General features: G+C 41.0%; 1 protein-coding gene across 1 annotated transcript in view; it reads right to left on the reverse strand.

Annotated features, from left to right (window-relative positions):
- Positions 1-12,487, reverse strand: part of MYO3A (myosin IIIA) — a 177,660-nt gene extending 165,173 nt beyond the window's left edge. Inside the window, exons 1-2 of the mRNA XM_055428556.2 lie at positions 12,408-12,487; positions 70-254 (exon numbers count right to left, since the gene is read on the reverse strand). Of these exons, the coding sequence (XP_055284531.2) occupies positions 70-237 (168 nt within the window). The 5' untranslated portion in view covers positions 238-254; positions 12,408-12,487. The remainder of the gene's footprint in view (positions 1-69; positions 255-12,407) is intronic.
- Positions 12,488-19,713: the final 7,226 nt, after the last annotated feature.

Genomic DNA, 19,713 nt, shown 5'->3' on the forward strand with positions numbered 1-19,713 from the left:
AACTGTTTAATACAGATTTTTTTTAAAGTTAATTAGCAAGCAAGAAAAAAAAAAAACAAAGTGACTTACATGAATGGGATCCAGAATTTTGACTGCTGCTTTTTGGCCATTTTTCTTATTCAACACTTTAAAAACTTTTCCATAAGTTCCTTTGCCAATCGTTTCAGTGATTTCCCAAGTATCAGAAGGGTCAGGAAAGTTATCAAAGATGATTGATTTTCCAATTAATGGAAGCATCTCAAAAGTTTAAATCACTGGAGAGAAAAAGTACAGAGGTTCATTGACATTTGATTGGCAATATTAAACAGCACACACAAACTCATGGGAAATTATCTAATATTTTCACTAATATGATAGAAAATACACAGCAGTAACCAAATGTACCCAGAGTCAAAGAAATTTTTAATTTCAATTCTTTTTTGCAAACAGATGAATATGAGTTTAATAATGTTTTGCAAGCAGGGCTTTCTATGTTTAATACTGTCCCATATTAATTGCTACTGTTAGTAATTATTTTCAGATTAGAGGCACACATTTAAACCATTTTGATTTACTGATTCATACTCATGAATGAAAGAATTTTAGAATAAACCTTAGCAATAAAAATCCAACTTCTTCATCAAAGCAAATCCCACACTTTAAAATGATTGTGTTTATTTATTTTTTAATTGAAGGGAAATTGCTTTACAATATTGTGTCGGTTTCTCCTGGATAACATCCTTCGAGAACCAGTCATAATTATACATATATCTTCTCCCTGTTGAGCCTCACTCCCTCCCACTCATCCCACCCATTTAGGCCATCACAGAGTGCCTGGCTGAGCTCCCTGTGCTACACTGCAGCTTCCCACTAGCTATCTGTTTGACACATGATAGTGTATATATGAAATGCTACTCTCTCAATTCGTCCCACCCTCTCCTTCCTCCACTGTGTCCACAAGACTGTTCTCCTCATCTGCATCTCCAACACTTCCCTGCAAATAGGTTCATCAGCATCATTTTTCTAGATTCCAAAAATATGCATTAATATACAGCATTTGTTTGTCTCTGACTTACTTCACTCTGTATAATAGGTTCTAGGTTTATCTACCTCAGTACAACTGAGTCAAATTCATTCTTTGTTATAGCTGAGTAATATTCCATTGAACACTGACTATCTGCTTCATCCATTCATGTCAATGGACATCGAGGCTGCTTCCATGTCCTGGCTATTCTAAATAGCACTGCAATGAACACCAGAGTACATGGGTTCTTTTTGAACTGTAGTTTTCTCAGAATATATGCCCAGTTGTGGGATCCCTGGGTCATAGGATAGGGTTACTCATAGTTTTTCAGGAATCTCCTTACTGTTCCCCATAATGGCTACATCAGTAGGAAGGACCCCTTTCTTCACATTCTCTCCAGCAGTTTTAAGTGATTGTGCTTTATATCACTGCTCTATGTAAAACCCAACAATCAGTCCCCTATTGCTTTTAGTATGAAATTTATTTCATATAACCTACCACATCCTTTAAAATACGGCCCTTGCTTAATTTCCGAGCCTCCTGTCTCACTATGTCTTCCCTCAGACACTACAAACCAACCCACTTGGGATCCATCAGGTCATCCCCTCCTTGCTTAAGGATCTTCACATACAGTCTTCGCTCCCACTTGGGTCTGTGGTTTCATGGGGAAACAGTGGAAAGAGGGTCAGACTTTATTTTTGGGGGCACCAAAATCACTGCAGATGCTGATTGCAGCCATGAAATTAAAAGACGCTTATTCCTTGGAAGGAAAGTTATAACCAACCTAGATAGCATTTTAAAAAGCAGAGCCATTACTTTGCCAACAAAGGTCTGCCTAGTCAAGGCTATGGTTTTTCCAGGGGTCATGTATGGATGTGAGAGTTGGACTGTGAAGAAAGCTGATCGCCGAAGAATTGATGCTTTTGAACTGTGGTGCTGGAGAAGACTCTTGAGAGTCCCTTGGACTGCAAGGAGATCCAACCAGTCCATTCTAAAGGAGATCAGTCCTGGATGTTCATTGGAAGGACTGATGTTAAAGCTGAAACTCCAATACTTTGGCCACCTCATGCGAAGAGTTGACTCACTGGAAAAGACTCTGATGCTGGGAAAGGTTGGGGGCAGGAGAAGAAGGGGACGACAGAGAATGAGATGGCTGGATGGCATCACTGACTCGATGGACATGAGTTTGAGTGAACTCCGGGAGTTGGTGATGGACAGGAAGGCCTGGCGTGCTGCGATTCATGGGGTCACAAAGAGTCGGACACAACTGAGAGACTCAACTGAACTCCTACTTATCTTCTCACATATTTGCTGAGCTGGCATTTCCTCCCAACCTAACCACTCTCCACCCCATTTGCGTTGTGTGCCCACCTCTGTGTTCCACGAGCCCTCTGAACCCACCGTGACCTGCTAGTACTGCACACCCAGCACCTGGAGCAGTGCTCAATTAGGAGAACATGGCCAATGAGGTCAAGTGATTTTAAAAAAGATTTCACATATAAGCTGAGATAAGATCTTCCAAGTAGTGCTACTAACATTTCATGTTTTCCTTAAATTACATCCTTTGTATAAATCTAAAGGGAAAAAAAATGAACAGAAAGACCAACCAGAACACCTGTGGTGGTCCTCTGAATTTTTTGGTTTTCCGTGCAAAACCTCCCTCTTTTCAATGCTATAAAGTTGACTGCAATTCTTCTTGGATGTGTATACATATACATAGAAACAGGTCTATTAATGAATGTGTTAATATCACAGACTAATATCAGCCCATGAAATTCATTTATCTGACTACAACTTTCAACCTCATCCAATCTACCAATCCACTGATTCTTCACTTTCTTTATATCCGTCAACTCTCTTCAGTCTTCACTTCCACTTCATTTTCTCCTTCCCCAGCATAAACCGGGCTTCCCTGGTGGCTCAATAAAGAATCCACCCACAAGGCAGGAGAACCTGGGTTCAATCCCTGGGTTGGGAAGATCCCATGAAGGAGGGCATGGCAACCCACTCCAGTATTCTTGCCTGGAGAATCCCCATGGACAGAGGAGCCTGGTGGGCTGCAGTCCATGGGGGTTACAGAGTTGGACACAACTAAGCAACTAAGCACAGCACACAGCACAATAGCATAAATTCTATAGCTTCAATTATTATAACTTCCTTGCAAATGTCCTAAACATTCTTGCTTCTCTCTTTCTTCACCACCAGTCCCCTGGCGTTAAAAAAACCAACCTAGTTAAACCTTACACCTTCTTCACACCTGTGCCTGTAGCTGGAGAACACCACACAACTGGGCTGAACCATGTCACTTTAAATTCAGGATCAAAAACTTACAAGTAGACCCTCAATGCTGTCCAGCAATCCTACTGCACTTTCCTGCTTTGTATATTCACTTCTCTCTGGTGAGTGATCTCCGTCCTCAAATTTCTCTCTCCTCAGATTGTTCCCTGGTTGCTGTCCATCCTCTCCCACCAAACTTCCCAACTGATGTCTTCATTTAATAATTAAGTGACAAAATGGAAGCAACAATAAACTCCTTAATCTTCCCATCTCAAAAACCACAAACCAATGTGCATCAAACAGAAGGAGTTCATTCTATTTATCATCCATAACTGCTGTCTGGCCTCAGTCTTTTTCATTTGTTCCATCTCATTCATCATATTTCAGCTCAAATATCACATTTTAAAAAAGATCTCCCCTGCATATTTTATTCCTTCATCAGAATGTAAGCTACAGAGGTACAGACTTTGTTATTTTTACCACTGTATCCACAGTTCCCAGAACAATATCTAACGCATGGCAGATATCTAGTAAATGCAGGCTAAATGGGCAAATGTTATTGTTTATCTGTTAATTTGACAGCTGAAACCTTACCTCTCAATTCACTTACAAATCTTACAATGCCTAACTCTGTGTCTGGCATACAGTAGACGTTAAATAGGTAGCTGCTGAATGAGTGAATCAATATTCTTACAAAAGAAAAAAGAATGAGAGAAATAAGGATTAGAAGGAGCTAAAGAGAATTTTAAAATTTAAACAGAATAATGATCATATTCATTATATTTAAGGGGACATCATTCAGTAAATGGCTATGAATGCCTGCTGAAAATTACATCACTACATAAAAAAAACACTTAGGAATAGTTCTTAGAAAACTTAATCTTTATGAAATTTGTGCCTTTGATCCGAAATGCAAAAAAAAACAAGTAGAAGGTAATCAGTAATAATCATCCAATTCAGTGATTTCATAATCAGTGACAAGATAACTACTCTCTACATCTATCTACTTGACTCATGCAAATAAGCGTTTATGCCATCCATATAATGTAAATGTTAAACCAAAAAAAACCAAATTAAATCTTATTAAATGCCTCAAATAGAAGTGTTCAACCAGGAAAAACATTCATTTTATGGAATAGTGCCTTTTCACTGGCAGTGTTAATGAACATAATAAACCATGAGTGGCACACAGTACCCAGAACAGTCAAATTCAGGGACAGAAAGTATCACTGTGCTTGCTAGGAGCTTGGGAGGGGAAATGGGAAAGATTATTTAACAGCTAGAGTTTCAGTTTGAGAAGGTAAAAAAAAGTTGTGGCGATGGATGATGGTGAGCACTGTACAGTGACGTGAATGTAGCCACTGAAGTGAACACAGTTTTAAAGTGGTTAAAGGGTAAATTGTATGCAACGCGTATTTTACCACAGAAAAAAATGCTACTTTGCACACAGTATGGGGAAACTAATGAAAAACAGGAGACCCAAACTGAGAGATATGGAAGGGAGACCACAATTGTCTGCTTGCTCTCAGATTCATGCATGACCTTCCGTGTCCTGAATCTCAGGGGTTGACATCTCAAAACTATATTCCCCAAACTCCCTGCCCCACTGGTGTCCTCTGCTGTTGGATTCTGTCAGTGGGTGTGCCAGGCAGGAGACTGGCTGGGAGGAGGATCTTTCTCCTCTGCTTTCTCTAGTTTTGTGGTATGTCCATGTGGCCCCATCTCCCTGAAGGTCCCTGTTTCTGTAGGGTACACCTGCCATGGTTCTAGATGATCTCAGAATTTGCATTAAGACCATCTCCTTGATGTTACTGTACAGTACAAGGAGTAATGATAGTTTTTAAGATTATGATCCTAACTCTGAGATCACCTCATTACCTTCTGTTGGGCTTTCAGATATCCTAAAACATTTATAACGAATTCCCCCTATGCCTTAATCTGTTCAGGCTGCTTGAACAAAAATAATATAAACTGGGTGGACTGGAAACAACAAGCATTTATTTCTCACAGTTCCTGCAGCTGGGAAGTCCAAGATCATGTTACTGATAGACTTGGCACTAGATGTGGGTCCACTTCCTAGATGGCGCGGTGTTTTTGCTGTAACCCCATGTGCTATCCCCTTCTGGGTAGCTGGGGTCTCTTTCATAAAATGCTAATCCCCTTCTGGGTAGCTGGGGTCTCTTTTATAAGATGCTAATCCCCTTCTGGGTACCTGGGGTATCTTTTATAAGATGCTAATTCCCTTCATGAGGCACTTCCCCAAGGCCTCACCTCCCAACACCACTACCCTGGCGGTTAGGGTTTCAACATATGAATTTGGGGAGAATACAAATATTCAGATCATGGTACCATATTAAATTCCTTCTGTTGAACTACTTGGTATTAATTCTATTTTCCTGACTAACTCACATCTATCTAATCAGTTTGTGGAGGAGAGAATGGAGAAAAGTCAACAGATAATGGCTGAAAGTTCTCCCAAACAGGCAAAAGGTATGAACACTCAAATTTAGGAAGCTCAGTACATTTCTTTAAAAAAATCACAGTTGGATACACAGCAGTGAATCTAGAGAACACCAAAGACAGTGAGAGGATCTTGACACCAACCAGACAGAAAAGATATATCACATATAGAGGGAAACAATTAGAATGACTGCTGATATTTCAATAGAAAACAATAGTATGATATATTCAGAATGCCGAAACAACTGCTCATCGAAAACAAACAAACGTATCCTTCAAGGTCAAAGGCAAATTAAAGATATTTTCACCTCAAAAAATTCAGTTTAACAACAATGGCCCCTGAGAAAGAGAACTCCTAAAGGATGTCTTTGAAGAATGACAATGATAATGACAAGGAAGGTCTAAATTACCAAAAACAGTAAACAGTTACACATGTGTGTAGATCTAACCTAACACTGACTGTAAGACACAATAACAGACAAAAATGAACAACAATAATCAAAAGTAGAGTGCTAGAATTTAAAGTGTTCTTAGGTTCCTCACATAAAGAGGCAGTTAAAAACATTAATTATAAATTCAGGCTTTAAGATATCCATGTCAAACACCTAAACACTAGACCCTAAAAATACCACACATAACTTTCAAAATATTAAAAGAGAAAAACTGATATTAACAAATTCAATCAAAACACTCTGGAAAGGAGAATAAAGGAAGCCTTTAAAAAAGAATAGCATAGGGACTTCCCCTACAGCCCAGTGGTTAAGCCTCTATGTTTCCACTGCAGAGGGCCCAGGTTCAATCCCTGGCCAGGCCACCAAGGTCCCACATACTGCTGGATGCAGCCAAAAAGAAAAAAAAAAAAAGAAAAAAAGAATAGCATAAACTACCCTGTGTAAAGAAATATGAATATGCCAGTAATCACAATAATTGCAAATGGACCAAGCTTACCATGAAAAGATAGAAACTGGTAGCTCAAGCTGTTTGCAAGAGATTCACATAAACTATAGACAGAGACAGACTGGAAGTAAAATAATGGTACCATGTACCATTCAACAAAAGAAAGTGATGTGACGAGATTAACATCAGGTACAAAGTACTCAAAGGAAAATTATTTATTAGAGGTAAAGAAGGTTACTACATAATAATCAAAGACTTAATTCACCAAGAAAATATAAAAACTCAAAACAGAAGCCTAGAATATATGAAATAACTGAAAAAAAATACAAAGAAAAAGGGAAAAAGTCACAATTTTAGTGGGAGATTTTAACACAATTTGTCAGTGATTTTTTTTTTTTTTTGGTTCAGGTAAAGAAAAAAGTTCTTAGGAATAAATAAGATTTAAACAACTCTAAAACTGAACTGAAATCACTGCAGATGCTGATTGCAGCCATGAAATTAAAAGACGCTTACTCCTTGGAAGGAAAGTTATGACAAACCTTGATAGTATATTAAAAAGCAGAGACATTACTTTGCCAACAAAGGTCCGTCTCGTCAAGGCTATGGTTTTTCCAGTGGTCATGTATGGATGTGAGAGTTGGACTGTGAAGAAAGCTGATCGTCGAAGAATTGATGCTTTTGAACTGTGGTGTTGGAGAAGACTCTTGAGAGTCCCTTGGACTGCAAGGAGATCCAACCAGTCCATTCTAAAGGAGATCAATCCTGGGTGTTCATTGGAAGGACTGATGCTAAAGCTGAAACTCCAATACTTTGGCCACCTCATGCGATGAATTGACTCACTGGAAAAGACCCTGATGCTGGGAAAGGTTGGCGGCAGGAGAAGGGGACAACAGAGAATGAGATGGCTGGATGGCATCACCGACTCTGTGGACATAAGTTTGAGTGAACTCTGGGAGTTGGTGATGGACAGGGAGGCCTGGCGTGCTGTGATTCATGGGGTCGCGGAGAGTTGGACACGACTGAGCGACTGAACTGAACTGAATGCGTTTTGAGCTTATTTTTGTGTATGGTGTCAGGGAGTGTTTTAATTTCATTCTTTTACACGTAGGTGTCCAGTTTTCCCAGCACCACTTATTGAAGAGACTATCTTTTCTCCATTGTATATTTTCGCCTCCTTTGTCATAGGTTAGGTGACCACAGGTATGTGAGTTTATTTCTGGGCTTTTTTATCCTGATCCATTGTTCTATATTTTTAGTTTTGTGCAAGTAGCATACTATCTTGATTTCTATAGCTCTGTAGTTTAGTCTGAAGTCAAGCAGCCTGATTCCTCCAGCTCTGTTTTTCTTTTTCAAGATTGCTGTGGCCATTTGGGGTCTTTTGTGCTTCCATACAAATTATAAGCTTTTTGTTTTAATTCTGTGAAAAATGCCATTGGTAATTTTATAAGAGTTGCACTGAATCTATAGACTGCTTTCGGGAGCACAGTCATTTCACAGTATTGATTCTTCCAATTCAAAAACATCGTATTCTCTCCATCTGTGTCATCTGTTTGCACTGAATGGACACCCTGAAATACACATGAAATCCTGTATCTAACAACAAATAACCTTCCCGAGTGTACATGAAAGTCAAAGTGTTAGTTGCTCAGTCATGTCTGCCTCTTTGCAACGCTATGGACTATAGTCCAGCAGGCTACTCTGTCCATGGAATTCTCCACTAGAGTGGGTAGCCATTCCCTTCTCCAGGGGATCTTCCTGACCCGGGGATCGAACCCAGGTCTCCTGCATTGCTGGCAGATTCTTTACCGTCTAAGCCACCAGGGAAGCCTGAGCATACGTGACTGCCATGTAATTAAGTAAGAAGACAACTACTAGATAAATCTTTAAAAACCTATAGTATCAGATACTTTAAAAGGAACTACTAAACAGTTCAAGGGCCAAAGAAAAAATTCAATGACTTTTTAAAAATAGACTTAAAACTGAATAATAATGAAAATACTACTCATGAAAATTTATGGGATACAGCTAAAGCAGTATACAGAGGAAAACATATAGCCTAAAATTTTATCTTAGAATGGAAGAAAGGCTAAAAATTATGTAATTACAAAATAAAAGCAAAGATTGTAGAAAAAAGGAAGAGTTGAAATTAAAGACATTACAGAAAAAGAATAAGATAGATTAAAGAATGATAAACACAACAGTTCTTCAAAGAGAATTTTTTTTAATAGATAAGTCCCTATTAAGACTGATCAATAAAACAAACAAAACAGAAGCTACAGATGAGCAATACTAAGGTTGAAAAGACTACAAATTATAGCAGAGACTAAAAAGATCTTGATAAATTTTTTATCAAGAAACTTAAAATTAGACTAAGTGGACTAATTGAGACTAATTAGACTAATATTAGAGGGAAAAAAACAGAAAAATAAAAGTTAGGTTTTTGGAATGTTTGCATTAATGTGCTTTCATACTATAACTCCTAATACTCAATTCTTTACTCATATAATCACTAAGGGGACTATGTTAAGTTCTTAAGTACCAGAAAATCACTCTAACTATCTTTTAATACTCCAGAGGTAATGACCAAATTTATCAGCAGAAGGATAAGTGCTTCATAAGTGAACATGAGCACGTTTCCTTTTCCCATATAACACAAAAAATAATCAACCTATTAACTTTTCCAATAGATAGGCAGAGAACACCATTTCTCAATGTAATGAAAATGCCATTTGCCCATGATATAAAACACACTAAGAAAGTTCCAGATGGTTTTACTCAAAATTGAGCAATATTTCAATACTGTGATTCTCACTTTTCAAAACACACATCATGTATTTTCTGCAGAATGTTATGGAAAGACTCTTCCCTTTATACACTCCCTTCTGCCAAGCTGTTTAAACTCCACTGCATGCATATGGTTTACATTAGATTCAAAAGTAGCTCCTGCTTGTGATGGAAGGGGAATCCTGGAATGCCAGCAGGGCAGAACATATGTGTCTCCACGGAGCATCCCAGAGAGATCTCAACAGATAAGACAGATGACATTATTTTCCCATTAAAAGTCCTTCAAAATCCACATTCTTACTGTGTCCTCCAGATCCTTTCTGACACCTCTAAACTCAATCTACTTTCTTCTTCACCTCTCACACCGACCACAGCCTCAGCTGCCTTGTGACAAGTCTTAGAACAACACTGTTCCTGACTTTAATTTGTTGTAGAGAATATTCTCCTGGAATGATTATTATGCTGGTTAAAAGTAGCCCACAGAAAAGTGAGTCTTCCATACAAAACCATATTTCAGAGACACCAGGCTGAAGCACTAGACTAGTTCGACTACCTACTTTCTCAAAGAACTTTAAAACACAAACTGACAGAAATCTCTGGTCTCAGTTCACTACAGACCAGATGAACTGGTCACACATCCCTCCAGCTTTTCATTAACACAGGCAATAAAGTTTGGTTTAAAACAGACCTTGTCCAGTGATATGTATGGTCTGCTTTGAATAAACCATAATTAGTGTTTTGTTCCTTCAATTTGCTTAAAAATGTTTTGCAGACAAGGGGGAAAAGGTCTACTTATGTACTTCTATCTATGTATTCTGCTTTCCACCACTCATTTTCTCATTCTGTAATCACTGCGATAAAAGCATGTGCTTACATGCTGGAACCAAAAGAAAGGCCATCATTTCCTAGAAACTTAAAACATTATTTTAAGTTTTAGCATAAACCTATAAACGTCAGCATCCACAGCTGAAAATGGAATAATCACACATGTCTGGACTAACTCTCAGAATTGACCAAAGTATCAAATGAGCTATATGAGGAAATGATGCTTTGTAAATTGTGATACAGGACAACTCGCCTCCTTTGTCAAGGATGCAAGGTGAGTTATGGTTTTGGCCACACAACTGCCTGTTCCAATTAGTAAGGGATAGTTTCTGAGTCAGAAATCACAAACTGAGGGGTCTGCAGGGACAAAGGAGGTAAAATGTATGAGTGAAGTGCATCTGGATGAAATAAATGCAAGGAGTTTAGAGGAACTGTGGCAAAGCTGAGGGCAGTGTCTCCCATCCAAAATGCACAGCTACATCCCAGCTGCAGGGCTGGCAAACACAAGCCCTGCCTTGCCTGGTCCCCTTGTTTTTCAGCAGAAGCGAAGACTGGGAATTTACTTAAAATTTACAAAATTTAAACTATTTGGTAATAGTTGTATTCATTATTTTAAAATACAAAGCTGACCCAAATAAATATATCAAATTCAGCCTTTAGGCTATCAGCCTATAACTTCTACATGAGGTTTGTTTTGTGTTCTAAGTTAAAAATGACCAACCAACAACAACCTCTCCACCTGGTATAATCACCCTGAGACATCAGGAAAACTAGATTATAACAGTGGCAAGCATTTTTCTGACTGCTTATCAGCACCAAGTACCTACTGGGCTTCTAGTTTTACATGTATTACACCATTTAACACTTATGAGAAGCCCTTCAGAAAGGCACTGTTACTGTGTCCCCATTTTCAGAAAAGAACACTGAGGATTAGACTTTTTAAGGTCATATGCTGGTAAATGGCAGAGTCAAGAAACAAACTAGGACAAAGTCTATGGTAGAAATTTGATGTTCAGTGGTAGATGATTTCAGTTCTAAAGAGTAATGCTTCCCAATTGGAGGTTCCTAAATCCCTGTGTGTCCTTTAAGTGGTATGGGGTCTTTGGTGAATTAGTTTTAAACTGTAATGGAAATCTGTTTACCTTCTAATGGATAACGTTTTTATAAAAATTTATTTATTTATATTGCTGCACTAGGTCTTTGGAGAAGGAAATGGTAACCCACTCCAGTATTCTTGCCTGGAGAATCCCATGGACAGAGAAGCCTGGTAGGCTAGTCCACGGGGTCGCAAAGAGTCGGACACGACTGAGCGACTGAACGGAACGGAGGTCTTAGTTGCAGCACATGGGCAATCTTCACTTGCTGCACAGAAACTCATAGTTATGGCACGTGGGATCTAGTTCCCTGACCAGAGAAACAACTCAGGAGGGCAATCTTAGCCACTGGAACACCAGGAAGTCCCTATAATGGATAACTGCATTAATCTTTCAAATTATCAATCCAGAGAAAAAACTAATCAAGAGACTCTCATTTGATAAAAAGAATGGGGGGGAGAGGGAGTAAATAGTTTAGAGCACTGACACTGCAGAAATTATTAAAGTGATAAAACATTTTTACAGCAAAACTTTACATAATTTGCATCTATATAAAGTATATTTGCACTTTCAAATATTTATCACCCTATTAGTAGTAACTAATGGACCTTCAAATAGTTTGGATTTGACAGGCAAAAGTTATTTTTCAAAGAATATTCGCACAAAAAATATTAGGCTGTAAAGAGAAAATTTAAAAAGGGAAGTGCAGGACTGTGGTACTCCTTATATGACTGATCAAAATATCTTCAAACAGATATAGTCTGGTATTAAAGATCACCACACTGAATCTTTTAATGTGCACTTTTTTGTTCCCAACAATAATAAAAAAAAGACTAAGACAAATGAGAGTAATTTTTCACACGCTAGACATCACATGAATAGACACATAAAAAACAAGTTATCTTTGAAATCTCATACATCTCTAAATTTTCCCATTTGAAAACAATTATCTTTTACAGTGTAATAAAAATCAATATGGCATGAATAACATGCACTGTCATTTATCTGTCAAAATTTAGCACTTAGGCTCCTGCAAATCCAGAAAACTGGTCAACTTTATCACCTACCTTTAGCAAGGCTTGAAAACAACTCGTTCAGATATCATGACAAAGTGAATGTCCAGGCTGCATCTGTGTTCCCGGGTCTGTAACACACAACAACCTCAGTGTTACAGGTTTAAGCATCAGGGATCTGGGAAAAGTGTTTAGAAACTAAACGTAGAAACATTGAGGTAGTATAACAGGACAACAATTTATTACTCAGGCTTAGTATTTTTTAAGCGACTAAGACGGAAAACAACACATCCTGTGCAGGCATAAAATAACTCTGAAGTTACTGGATCACTGAGAAACAAACAAAAAAAAAGTAAGAGGCTTTAAGAAAACCCATTCAATCACCAAGAAAACTCAAATACGTGAGGATTCTTGGGGTTTTCCATTTTAAAACAAACAAAAAATATATTTTTAGTGCCATTACAACGTCTATTTGAAAGCTTACATCCAACTATCATCCCAATAATAGTAAAATATTATTAATTTTTTTTTATTTTTCACAGAAAAATTCTAGCAAGGTTCGAATAAAAACTATTACAGAACAGAGCTGTTGGTGAATAAGTCGAAGCGACATCGTTGCTGGGTGGATTACTCTACTTCTTAGTAATGACCGCAATGTTCTTTCTGGTCTGCCCTTTCTCCTTAAAAAGGAAACTTAACAGATGCGTCTGGCGGGGCATGGACCCCGGCTCCACCGACCTGCTCCAGATAAATCAGTCCTGAGCAGGAGGGCCCTCGAGTAGACCAGGCGCGGCGCGGGCCACAGGTGCCCGGAAACCGCCGGGACCCGGCGCGCGGTCCCCGCGAGTCCCTCTCGCGTTCCCGGTCCGATTCCCGGCGCGCACCCCACACCACCTGTAGCAGGGAAGTGTTGCCGCCTGCCCCGGGGCTCCCAGACGCCGAAGCCCAGACCCCTGCCCGGGTTGGAAGCCAGGGTCTGCGTCCTCCCCTCGGGGGCGCTGGGCGCTCGAGGGGGCGAGGCCGCGGGGCGGGGCGCTCGAGGGGCGGGGCCGCGGGGCGGGGCGCTCGAGGGGGCGGGGCCGCGGGGCGGGGCGCTCGAGGGGCGGGGCCGCGGGGCGGGGCGCTCGAGGGGGCGGCCCCTCTCCAGGCTCTCAAGGCTGTTCCTCCTCCCACCCGGCGCGCCGCAGCCCTCGGTGCCCGCCGGGAGAAGAGGCCTCCCCGTCTGCCCTGCGCACCTCGCAGGACCCGAAGCTGGCGGTCAAGCCTGGGACTCTGTCACGCCTCCCTGGTCTGTAGCCCGTAGTCAGGGAGGGGACCCGCCAGATCCTTGAACACCCCGCTCCTCGGACAGGCCCACTTTCCTGAAGCAGTTTCTCCTCGCAATGCGCGGTGTCTTCCCCCAAACTCCGTGGAGTTCATGCCACAGGATGTCATCTCTAGGCCAGCGGGCTCTGATCCCGAAAGTGAGAAGAAAAGTAGGTACTGAGATATCCCCGCAGATACCAGTTCACTTTAGCGGCCTGCCAAAGTGGGGCTCACCCTACCTGCCGAAGTGAAGTCGTTAATCACCAGTCCTCTAACTGGTCATCCATGACATTTGTATGGCCAGGTTCCCTGAACAGCCTCAGGTGACATTTTAGGCGTGGTTATGCCTTCCTCCCCTTCAAAAAGTGAGACTCACAATCAAAATGTCATTTAATTGTGTTAATAATCTAAATTGGTCTATCATTTGTGATGTCTAAATAAGAATTCTAGGTCAGTTCAGTTCAGTCGCTCAGTCGTGTCCGACTCTCCGCGACCCCATGAATCACAGCACGCCAGGCCTCCCTGTCCCTCACCAACTCCTGGAGTTCACTCAAACTCATGCCCACAGAGTCGGTGATGCCATCCAGCCATCTCATTCTCGGTCTTCCCCCTCTCCTCCCGCCCCCAACCTTTCCCAGCATCAGAGTCTTTTCCAGTGAGTCAACTCGTCGCATGAGGTGGCCAAAGTATTGCAGTTTCAGCTTTAGCATCAGTCCCTCCAATGAACATCCAGGATTGATCTCCTTTAGAATGGACTGGTTGGATCTCCTTGCAGTCCAAGGGACTCTCAAGAGTCTTCTCCAACACCACAGTTCAAAAGCATCAATTCTTCGGCGATCAGCCTTCTTCACAGTCCAACTCTCACATCCATACATGACCACGTCACCTAATCCTAAATCAACGCATTTCTTTTAAGAAAAAAATATGATCGTTTGAGTAGATGTCAAAAAGGCATTCAGCAATTTCAAGATCCTTCCTCATAAAATATCTTTGAAATCCAAAACTTAAACAGTGGGTTTTTCTCAGAGTGTCATATATCTCATCTAATATGTAGTATCTTGGAATATTGAGAATATTGTATCAATACTAACATTATATAAAAAGATTCACGTTTTCAAGTTCTTTCTTTAAAATAATATACCAAATATATTATTTAAGAATTAATAAGGAGTAAGCACAATAAACTGTGGAAAATTCTGAAAGAGATGGGAATACCAGACCACCTGACCTGCCTCTTGAGGAACCTGTATGCAGGTCCAGGAAGCAACAGTTAGAACTGGACATGGAACAACAGACTGATTCTAAATAGGAAAAGGAGTACGTCAAGGTGGTATATTGTCACCCTGCTTATTTAACTTATATGCAGAGTACATCATGAGGAACACTGGGCTGGAAGAAGCACAAGCTGGAATCAAGATTGCTGGGAGAAATATCAATAACTTCAGATATGCAGATGACACCACCCTTATGGCAGAAAGTGAAGAGGAACTCAAAAGCCTGTTGATGAAAGTGAAAGAGGAGAGTGAAAAGGTTGGCTTGAAGCTCAACATTCAGAAAACAAAGATCATGGCATCTGGTCCCATCACTTCATGGGAAATAGATGGGGAAACAGTGGAAACAGTGTCAGACTTTATTTTTTGGGGCTCCAAAATCACTGCGGATGCTGATTGCAGCCATGAAATTAAAAGATGCTTACTCCTTGGAAGGAAAGTTATGACCAACCTAGATAGTATATTACAAAGCAGAGACATTACTTTGCCAACCAAGGTCCGTCTAGTCAAGGCAATGGTTTTTCCCGTGGTCATGTATGGATGTGAGAGTTGGACTGTGAAGAAAGCTGATCGTCGAAGAATTGATGCTTTTGAACTGTAGTGCTGGAGAAGACTCTTGAGAGTCCCTTGGACTGCAAGGACATCCAACCAGTCCATCCTAAAGGAGATCAATCCTGGGTGTTCATTGGAAGGACTGATGCTAAAGCTGAAACTCCAATACTTTGGCCACCTCATGAGACGAGTTGACTCACTGGAAAAGACTGTATTGCTGGGAAGGATTGGGGGCAGGAGGAGATGGGGACAACAGAGAATGAGATGGCTGGATGGCATCACCAACTCGATGGACATGAGTTTGAGTGAACTCCAGGAGTTGGTGATGGACAGGGAGACCTGGCGTGCTGTGATTCATGGGGTTGCGGAGAGTCGGACACGACTGAGCGACTGAACTGAACTGAACTGAAGCAAATGGCCATATACAAAATTGTAAGAGGCCGACAATGACCAATTAAAATACAATGGAAAAATGAATCTTGTTCACAATAGCAAGGAAGACCATGAAATAACTGGGAATGATAAAAAGAAATGGGGGCGATCTGAGAAAGGAAAATGCAGGCTGTCACCTTGGAGAAACCATGTATAAATTATTGTATTAATTGAAGAGACAGGATATCCTTAAGTGAGAAGACAGAATTTTAAATACATATTTAATACCTTCCAAACTGAGACAAAATATTCTGAAATTCATCTGAGAAACTACAAGCTAGAATAACTAAGAACAGTAGTCCTCAGACTATAGTCTAAGAGCATCTGGAATCCCAGAAACCCTTTCAAGGGGTCACAGAATTTAAGTTGTTTTCAAAACAATATTGAGACTTGTTTTTAACTCTTTTTTACTCCCATTCTTAAACACATATACAGTGAAGTTTTCCAGTGGTTGCATAATATGTGATATCACAACAGACTGAATGCAGAATCAGAAATGTCTTCTATCACACAAAATATTAAAGGAATTTACGTGAATGTAAAACTGTTATTTCTCCTTTGTTTTGGAAAATATACTTTTTTCATTAAAAATGTTATTTATGTTAACATGTAATGAGTTTCCTAGTGTTTTAAAATTAATTTAGAAGCAAATATTTATTTTCTTAGTTTTAATTTTCTGATATGGCATATAGCAGTGAATATAACACAAAATCTCTTTGGAATTCTCAATGATTTTCGAGAGTGTAAAGGAGAGTTCAAAACCACAAAAAGTTTGAGAACTGAAAACAATGAAAGAAACATACTATAATAATTAAGAATGTGACACTAACAAAAGAAGAGAACAGTGTGTCTAAGCCAATCAGCATGGACAGGCACACCACCACTCCTCCCCTCCCCCAGGCCATGAGTGTGTTTTTGTGATAAGAGCTGGTTGCATAATTATTTTCTAGGAAAATTGAATTTGGCCAATTGAGGGTTTTGTTTTGGCAGAGTAGAATTGAAATGTTTGGGGAAAGACTCTAGGGAAAGAACTAAGAGATCCCGGAGCCATTTGATTACCTTTTGCTAGAGGGTGAAAGAATAGAACCATTTCTGTCTCTGTTAGGAAGCCTTCAGTAAAACCACAGGAGGGATGGTGTGGGATGGAGATAAGATGAAGTATTAAGTCTAGCCTCAAGGTGACTGACATACTGTTCATCTGCTAGCTAGAGAACTGTGGTCCCAGAAACAGAACAGAAATACAGAAGGAGGTGTGGATTTGGGGTGGAAAAAATGAATTCTAAATTTCACATAGTGTGTCTAACCTGTAAGTAATTGTTAGGCATGAGTTACAGCTTTTTTAGAATGTTCAGAGCTCTCCTTCTAGAATAGGTTCACTTTAGCTCCATAAAGTACAGTTTACTTTCCCTATGTTTCCTGTGTTACTTTGTTCTGCTCAAAAGCTCTTTTTACTGCTTTCATTTTCTGCCATCTCACAATGTTTTCTCTACTGTTATTTTTACCTGTATTTTCCCCAGTTTATCCAGGAGATGCTCATCCTCTCTGCCAGAGGGTTAGAGGAGTTTATTTCTAACCAGTTAGAAACAAGATACAAGAGCTGTGGCTCAGGGTACAATGTCATCTTTATTACTCTCAAAAGAGAATTAAACGCTATGCAGGCTAATAAACATGAACTAGAGAGGAAAACGGAGAAGGCAATGGCAACCCACTCCAGTACTCTTGCTGGAAAAATCCCATGGACAGAGGAGCCTGGTAGGCTGCAGTCCATGAGGTCGCTAAGAGTCGGGCACGACTGAGCGACTTCACTTTCTCTTTTCACTCTCATGCATTGGAGAAGGAAATGGCAACCCACTCCAGTGTTCTTGCCTAGAGAATCCCAGGGACAGAGGAGCCTAGTGGGCTGCTGTCTATGGGGTCGCACAGAGTCGGACACGACTGAAGCAACTTAGCAGCAGCAGCAGCAGAGAGGAAAAAGCAGGAGGTGGGGATTAAAGAATGAAACCCACCTCTTTTCTCTGATTGCAGTTTTAACCCACCTGTCCAGTGCTGGGCAAAGGAAAGCAGGAACTGAACGGACTTGCCAGAAGCTGACTCCACCTTGCAAGCCAACAGCACCCAGTAAGTGAACCCAGCACGGCTAATGCAGAGATTCAGGAGAGCAAACTAGAGAAGGAACAGGGTTCATCGTTGCTTTTGTTGAAGGAAGGGGGACCCCTTCCAGGGCCTCAGAGTGGGCTCTTATCTAACACTTGGAAATGAATTGTCTGAGGAGACACATGTGTTGACAAACCAAGAGATTTTATTGAGAAAGGGGGTCTGGGTGGAGAGCAGCAGGGTAAGAGAACCCAGGAGGACTACTCTGCCATGTGTCTCAGATTTTATGGTGATGGGCTTAGTTTCCAGGTTGTCCCCGGTCAATCATTCTGACTCAGGGTCCTTGCTGGTGCTTCACACATTGCTCAGCCAAGATGGATGCCAGAGAGGATTCTAGCAGGTGGTCCGACTCCTGCGACCCCACGGACTGCAGCCTACCAGGCTCCTCCATCCATGGGATTTTCCAGGCAAGAGTACTGGAGTGGGTTGCCATTGCCTTCTCTGGAGAAGCCATGAGATAAATCCAAATTGAGAAACATGCTATTATACGATCTGTCAGTGCCGTTCAACTGTGCTAAGGCTACAGAATAAAGAGATCGTTCCAAAGAGGTGGTAAGACACCTGCCATCTCCTTTTGACCTTTCCCAAACTCTTCCAGTTGAAACAGTTCTATGTTCCTTACCAGGACCTTCTGCTGTAAAATAATATGTAAATCTATGGTGCCTGGCCACTGGCGGTGGCGGGGGGGGGGGGGGGGGGGGGAGGGAGATTTCAGTCAATGTTACTTCTGACACTATGAGTCTTAGAAACTTCTCCCTGAAATATTTGTGCAAGAACTGCAGCCCAGGGACTTTCCTGGTGGTCCAGTGATTGGAACTTTGCCTTCCAATCCAGAGGGTGCAGTTTCATTCCCTGGGGGGAAGAGGGTTGGATCCCACAAGCCTTCCAACCAAATAAAAAAGCCAAAGCATAAGGCAGAGGTAATGTTGTGGCAAATTCAAAATGACTTAGAAATGATCCACATCAATAAATAAATAAATAAATAATGTAGCCCAATGAAACTAGTTCTCAAATGAGGCCTTAGATCTCAATCACAACGGTGTTGCCTGCTTTTAGATTTTCACTGTCCTTGGTATTCCAACTTTACCCTGACTTTCACCTTGGCTTTGCCATCACAACTTTCCGTTCAGTCACTCAGTCGTGTCTGACTCTTTGCGACCCCATGGACTGTAGCCTATGAGGCTTCTCCGTCCATGGGATTCTCCAGGCAAGAATACTGGAGTGGGTTGCCATTTCCTTCTCCAGGGGATCTTCCCGACCCAGGGATCGAACCTGGGTCTCCTGCATTGGAGGCAGACGCTTTAACCTCTGAGCCACCAGGGAAGCCCCATCACAACTTTACAGTAAGTTAAATCATGGGCTGTATTCCTCCACGCTTCCCTTGTGGCTCAGCTGATAAAGAATCCACCTGCAATGCAGGGAGACCTGGATTCGATTCTTGGGTTGGGAAGATTCCCTGGAGAAGGGAACAGCTACCCACTCCAGTATTCTGGCCTGGAAAATTTCATGAACTATATAGTTCATGGAGTCACAAAGGGTCAGACACGACTGAGCAACTTTCACTTTCACTTTGGAGGAAGATTCCTAACATTGACAGCATACCCGTGTGGTGACCCTCTCAGGGGCGTATAGTAAATGGTCCACAG

Source organism: Moschus berezovskii, chromosome 15 (assembly GCF_049115385.1).
Source record: "Moschus berezovskii isolate FMDL1 chromosome 15, NW_MosBer_1.0, whole genome shotgun sequence".
In the NCBI taxonomy this organism is placed as follows: Eukaryota; Metazoa; Chordata; class Mammalia; order Artiodactyla; family Moschidae; genus Moschus; species Moschus berezovskii.